Source organism: Phoenix dactylifera, chromosome 8, assembly GCF_051530095.1.
Source record: "Phoenix dactylifera cultivar Ajwa chromosome 8, Ajwa_hap1_PhDact_Kaust_v1.1, whole genome shotgun sequence".
In the NCBI taxonomy this organism is placed as follows: domain Eukaryota; kingdom Viridiplantae; phylum Streptophyta; class Magnoliopsida; order Arecales; family Arecaceae; genus Phoenix; species Phoenix dactylifera.
In genome coordinates, this window is record NC_143197.1 from 1,778,596 (window position 1) to 1,785,685 (window position 7,090).

General features: G+C 39.2%; 1 protein-coding gene across 2 annotated transcripts; it reads right to left on the reverse strand.

Annotated features, from left to right (window-relative positions):
• Nucleotides 1–210: 210 nt before the first annotated feature.
• Nucleotides 211–6,706, reverse strand: LOC103710740 (protein ALP1-like). 2 transcript variants are annotated; one of them, XM_088702306.2, is made up of 3 exons: nucleotides 6,107–6,287; nucleotides 5,291–5,307; nucleotides 211–1,391 (listed from the first exon to the last, which is right to left on the reverse strand). In XM_088702306.2, the coding sequence occupies exon 3, from the start codon at nucleotides 1,162–1,164 to the stop codon at nucleotides 349–351; it is 816 nt and encodes a 271-aa protein (XP_088558432.2). In that variant the 5' UTR covers nucleotides 1,165–1,391; nucleotides 5,291–5,307; nucleotides 6,107–6,287; the 3' UTR covers nucleotides 211–348. The 2 variants fall into 2 exon arrangements, with proteins under 2 accessions (XP_088558432.2, XP_008794844.4); XM_008796622.6 differs by lacking the exon at nucleotides 5,291–5,307 and having other exon boundaries at nucleotides 6,107–6,706.
• Nucleotides 6,707–7,090: the final 384 nt, after the last annotated feature.

Here is a 7,090-nt window from a genome sequence, read left to right on the forward strand (position 1 = left end):
GGATTATAGAGTGGTCAATATGATTGCTAACAATTCTTCTTAGAAAGGGATGCATGATCCAGAGACCAGAAAAGAACTTGGCTTCCATGTTCTTGTTCAACAAGTGAAAAAGAATTACCAACTTGGCAAGGACCATCAAGCAGCTGCGAGGATTGAAAAGACAGGAAAAGGAAAAAGAAAAAAAAACACCAACCAAAGCATAATGGATTATATTGAGAAGCAAGTTTCTAAATAAGCATCAGTACGCCTGAAAGACGCTCTTTTTATGGTGGTAATCTTCCTGATAAGCAACAGTACAAATGAAAGAAGCGGGACAGAAACAAAAGAAATACAAATTGGGTGCTCTTTTTATGGTGGTAGTCTTCCTGATAAAAACTGGGACAGCTTATCTCTCCGAATTAATCCACTCTGGTCAGCAAAATTGCAAAATTGTTGCTTGTAACTTGGATCATGCTGATGACATGATGGCATCTCATCCCACACTGCATCTTCTAAGTCGATGACAATATTGTGCAGCAAGCAGCAAACAAGAATTATTCTAGGCAGCCGATGCTTATCAGGTCTCCACATCGCCCCCTGAATGATTTTCCAAGTATCCTTCAGCCTCGCCAGTGCCCTTTGTGCCACCATTCCAGTTGCTGAGAGCTTCCTGTTAAACTCAGTTTTCGAGTCTGGAAGATCCTTTCCTTGGTAGGGAGTGACAAGCCAAGGAAGAAGAGGAAACCCCGCATCTCCAACTATATACTCTCCCACTTCTGACCCTTCTGGGAGCTCTAGCTTCTTCCCATTAAGCCTCAAACCTTTCTCACACAGTTTGAAGAAATCTGAGTTCTGAAGCACTAGGAAGTCATTAATGCTCCCTGGCCAGCCACTGACAATGTCTCGGAACCTCATATCAGGGTCCACAATAGCCTGCAAGACCATGCTATGGTTCTTCTGATGATCAACCCATACCTTGTTTGAAGGGTCTGCTGAAGGCTGGCACATCATGATGTGGGTGGTGTCTATGGCGCCACAACAGTTCAGAAGGCCCTGGATCTTTGCAAATTTGGACTTTATCGTCTCCATTTCTTCAGAATTGGGCCACCTGAGGTGATGGATACCTCTCTCTTCCATAGCCTCCACAAACCGCCAGGTCACTTGGGCAACAGTTGATTGGTTCATTCCAAACGACAAGCCTACAGATGATAGTGAGTCACCAGAGCATAACCTTCTCAAGGCAACAGCTACTTGGTCTTCTACAGAGAGAACCTTGTTATCAGTGCAAGTAAAGAATGTAGTTTTGGCCAATAGATCTTCCCTCACCAACGAGCATATGTAGTTGAAGGTTTTTCTTGAGACCTTGAAGATGGACTCAAATTCGTTCAGCTCCTTTGACAAAGAAAGGGATCCTGAGGAGGCATGAAAAACATAAACACAGTCATGAACAAAGCAATTTTAAGAAAACTCAATATCCTGTCTTACTTGAAGCGAAGAATATTACTGTCACCAGAAAGACACACGACTGCCATGCAAAGACAAATCAACTAAAAAGTTGAAAATGTGGATCTTTGAATTCTATGTGCAATGAGAAGCACCATGGGCCAAGGTTTGCCAATGAAATGAACTATAGGTAAGTATGATATTATAAGGTGATATTTACACCTTGCCACTTGAGCCAGACAGCATGGGTTTGATTCTGGTTGGAGCCAGCCCCTCAGGGTGGGGTGGGTATAACGTAGAAAAAGTTGGGGAGTATACCCTGGTAATATCCAAAAACAGAAAGGATATTATAAGGTGATATCATGAGGCAGTCCCGTGACCTGTCATATTATACCACCTTTACCACTTCAATGTGAATATTGTTTTCCTGATTAGTTTCAATTTTAATTTTCACTCTCGTTTTCAAACTGAAGTTTCATCATAAGGAGAAAGTGAGAATGAGAATTGAAGCAAATCAGGAAAACAAAATTCACTCTGAAATGCAATATTGATCTCTTTCCCTGATGATGTAGTTACAAGATTAACTGAATGTAGCAAATAAAAACTTTTTGAAGTTGAAGACTAGCTCAGCCCTTCACTCATCAGCATGAAGGCTTTCCAACCATTCATTTCCAAACAAGTCTTTCATCATTGAATTGATGCATAATTATTCTGAGAGATCACATCCTTCATTTATGCTTCTAGCATTTTGACAACTAAGATGCAGACTAGTAAAATATACATAAGAGAGAAAGAGATCCGTTGTGAAATATCAAAACTACATGACTGAGACCGGCAGCATTCTTATGGACATGCATCAAAGATTTCTTTGCAGGTATTACTTTATGTGATCATCAAGATAATTTAAATGATAGAAAATTCCGTGATGTCTGACAGAAGCAGTTTTATTGTGTTTATCAAAGGTCAAGGTTTACGAGGTGAATTGATGACCAACAGACTGCAGGCAGCAGGGCATAAAAATCCTTTGGATTGCATATTTATATCATAAATCATCATTGCTCGTCACATACATATTGATGTTTAGCTTTCCTCAAATCAAATCTAAATTGTATAGAGTGCAAAATGCCACTTTTAACGTAGGACTGTGAACATGTACAATCAAGATCTACCATTATGCATTCGTTTGACTCAAGTTTGGATTAAGATTTTAGTTGGAATTTGACACACTTAGTCCTTAGATTGTAGCAGTCACTTGATAGACACTGTAGGACTCAAATAACCAAAAGCATACAAGGAGTGCAGCTATTTGTGCTGGAAATGATGGCTTACAATTTATACACTCTGCCACTCACTGCAGCCATTTGTATAATAGAGAACATCTAATGAACATCTTGATTAAATAAATTGCTTAAATATGTAAAATAGCACATGGTATTTGACAATGATGCTTTTCTTAGCATCTAGCGTATGATCATTGACAATCAGAACATGGAAAGAATGACCTAAGAATGCTAGCTTTCATTGTTCTATAGGCACTCAAGATCTATAGGTCCAGAAGCAAGATGCATGAAGGCAGAAGATCTAGCATGATATAGACAAGATGCTTACCGCTAAGCTCAAAACCAAGAAGCTTCAAGCCTCAAGGGGTCCAAAGTAGGCCACTGGCATTACTATAATTAGAGCAGAATATTGAACATGAATTCCAGCAGCAGCATATCCAAGAAACAGCAGTAGAATCAAAACCATGAAACTAATTATAATATGATACTAGATATCCACAAAAACAGAGACTGATCGATAGTAAGGATTGTAAAATAAGTTATCTTAACAAGATGCAGAACTTTAAAAAAAAATAACATGGCCGGGGAGAAAAATGTAAATAGATGGCAAAGTGTAATACTATGTAGAATGAAGTAAGCAAAAAAAAAAAAAACTACCTGATAATAAGCATAATTTTTCTCTTGTCCTGATTTGAGAAAATATAGACATGATCCCCGCTCAACAATTAGAGTATTAAAAGATTACAGGAGAGAGCTTCTTCTTCTTTTTGATGTAACGACAGAGAACATTAAACATAAGGTATAAGAATACCAGGAACTGAGAGCATTCTTACCAATACTACCATACAGCAAATTACTGGCAGACATCTAGAAGATGGTATAACAGACAAGATAGAGAAAACAAGAAAAGCTGACTTGAAAATGTCCAGAAAGTTGAAATTTACTGAAGACAGTTTTGACACCTATTGGGACAATGTCTGCTCATATCAGAGCAGAACTTGATAGTGCCACTCAAAGTAACACTATGTGGTTATGTTTTACTGAAGAAAGTCCTTTGAAAAGTCATATTATGAGACTGAAATGAACAGAAAAGATAGAGGACTTGAAAATCATGAAAAATCAATATTTTAACCATCCGTACAACATCTCAATGTTGGCAAGCAAATAAATGGTGGAGAATTTGTCAGAATGGATATGAGAAGGCATGTATTGGTGATGGATGTAACCTTGATAGAAACAAAGTTGTCATATACAGAATGTTGTTACAAACAATACAATGTAACTGAGGTGGAGAAGGTGAACAAAAAATGTTTAGCTCACCTGAAAATAGCAGAAACTGAATGAGGTTCCACAAATTTTATGTTTGATGTCTGCAACTTGAGTAAAAGATATCTTCAAAATCAATCAAGATGGCATACTTTTGAAGGTGTTTAAACATCCCAGAAAATTGTGCCCAATTGTCTGTTTATCGCAACCTTAGAAAGAACTTTGAGCTGCTTTTTTAATCCACAGCTATTTCATATGACAACCACAATGTATGCAAGTCAAAAGTTCCATATCAAAGAAGACTTTGTATATAATGCATCCGTGCCTCCCATTAGTCTGCTAAATAAACAAATATCCCAGTATCTGAAATCCATCATGGTCAAACATGAACGCAAATCTAACAAACTCTATGGACATTCATTTTCCTCATTCTTTATCACCCACTAATCTATAGATATCTTTTGCTTTAGTTTGTTTTGAAAATGATAGAACAAGGATAGACCGGTAGTATACACCCCTCCACCACCACAAATCCACCCGCTAGAAAAATCATCATTGTAGCCTATAAGCACGGTATGGAAATCGACACTTATGTAACACAAGTAATAAGCCTCATCCTGTCTATTAGAAAATGACTCTATGATTCTACTGGACTATTGGCTCCTGTCCTACAAAGAGAACTTCCAAAGGGTCCGCACCCCCCGCCTCCCTCTCCTAAAACCCATTGAACCTATATGTGATGCTTAATCTTCATTTGAGTCGTCTTTTGCCTACCATGTACATGGTTCAATGATCTGATATAATTCTCCCTTACTTCTCACCCTTATACCGCTTTTTGCAAGCTTCATAAATTTACATAGTTTTACCACATATCCACCTAAAATACCTCCTCTCGGTTCTCAAAAACACTTATGTCCATGGTACCACTGAACTTCAAGCGATGTGAGTTGTAATAAAATTTGGTCTAAAAGTTACCTCACAATATTTCTTTAATAGTCTCAGTGGCATCTTACAATTGTTCCAGTCCTAATTGAAATGTTCTCATCAGTATAGTCAAAATAACCTCTTTTAGGAATATATGGTCCCTCAGTCCCATATGGAAATTATGGAATATCAAAATGCCCACCAGTCTAAACAAACATAGTGTAATCTGCATTATATGATAAAGGCAAGAAACTTATAACCTGACTAGTTCGCAACCCACAATCACATATAATGGAAAACCTAGAAGAGCATATTCATGATTCCTGCTGATCTAAACACACAGAGAGTATCAGCATCTGCATTATAAGGCAAAGCCAATGCGAGCAAGAATTTCATACCCCAATTAGCTCCCAACCTGCAATAGTGTACAACAAAAAAGCTACGAGGCCATAATCTTGATACCACAAAAACTAAACAAATGCAGAGAATCGACATGTTCCTTATGTGACAAAGCCGAAATTTGAGCAAGAAATTCATACCCTAGTTAGCTCCCATCCCGCAAACACATACGATGGAAAACCTAGAAAGGCATGATCTTGACACCAGTGATCTAAACAAATGCAAAGCATCTGCAATTACATTATGTTACCAAGCCAATATTTGACCATGAAATTCATACTGTAAATGGCTCCCTCCAGTAACCACACCAAAATTTAATCCTCTAAGAGGCCCATCAATATCAACAATAAAGGCAGGATTCTTCGGTGACATTTGTCATCAAGATGCCAAGTTGTAAGTGATCCGATCCACTTGTCCTTCCTGACGGCACAGTGCCATGGCTTGTTCTTGTTCCAATTTAATAAAACAGGATTTCTCTGGACAAGAGATGTATTATATCTCCAAATTGTATCGACTAATCCCGATTGCAGGGAGGACAATCGGTACACAACATGGAATTTTGAAACATACCCGCACCAATGCATTCACAGAAACCCCGTTACAAAAACATGAAGAATCTAAAGCACACACAAACACACACAAAAAGAAGAAGAAGAAGAAATCCCGTCTCGGAGATGAAACAAAACTATTCAAGCAGTCAACCCCGTCGATTTCAAGAGCAGCAAGCAAAAAAAAAAAAAACAACAGCAGAAAAACGCAAGAACACCAAATAAATAGTGAAGTAAAGGCGGACAGATAGAAAAAAAAAACACAACCTGCAATCCTTCCGGAGAAACCATCCCACCAATCTCCAGGCTCCTGCCCCGAATCCATCCGCTCGGCGGCGGACGCATACCTCTCGGCGGCCTTCTTTTCGGCCCTCTTCCTCTTCTTGAACCCTCTTACGGGTCCCATGAGAACCGACTCCAAGTCTCCAACACCAGAGAGAGAAGAAGCCAAGTCAAAAGCTCAGGCAACCCGCCGACAAGAGACAGAAAAGATCAAGAAATGGAGAAGGAATTGAGAGGAGGGGAAGCGAAGACCAGCGCCGTCATTCCAAGGCCAGATTCCATTCAAGCAAGGGAGGAGAAGAGAGGGAGGCAGGACGAGATCAGCGAAGGTGGAGAGGGTCGGGAGGAAAGCATGCAAGGCCGGTAATAGAATAGAGAGAGAGGAGCGAGAAAGGGGGTGAAGTGTAGTAGGAGAGGCCGATGGGGGAGTGTTGGTGTTTGGGCGTTCGACCATGGCATGCAGGCATATATGGGCACCTTTATGATGCGATAAAGGGTTTGGAGACACCGCAGGGTTGGGAAATTTAGTCTGGGATTCTGGACCCAAATCATTACGAAATCTAGTAATCCTTCCCTAAGATGCATCAGATAGTTTGGGTGTTTGAACCGTTGCTGTGTAGTTTTATAGTTGCCATAAGATCTAGGTTGTCTCCACCCTTTCATGGTGTGCCTTCTGAAACAAATTTTGTATTTAAAGTGCCAATTGTGACAACTTGTAAAGCTAGATCCTTGGATCAAGCAATAAAGCTATTTTCACATTAAAAAATGTATATGTATAATTGTATTTCTTAAATTGAGCACATATTTTTTTAAAAATTCATGTTTCCATTGAAGTTATTTCAGTTAAATCGTCCCAAAAACCATTCAAGTGGGTCTCATTGATTCATAGTTGCTTTACCTGTAGTTTTATCATGATTGGGCCATGACAGGAGTATTAACAAAGCGTGTGAGCCAGAGAGGATTCAAATG

Excerpts from the sequence above, each read along its gene's own strand:
- LOC103710740 (XM_008796622.6), bottom strand. The coding sequence starts at position 6,245 with ATGGGACCCGTAAGAGGGTTCAAGAAGAGGAAGAGGGCCGAAAAGAAG. Across the intron at positions 1,392-6,106 it reads TTTCTCCGGAAGGATTGCAG|GATCCCTTTCTTTGTCAAAG; the intron begins GTTGTGTTTTTT and ends ATGCCTCCTCAG.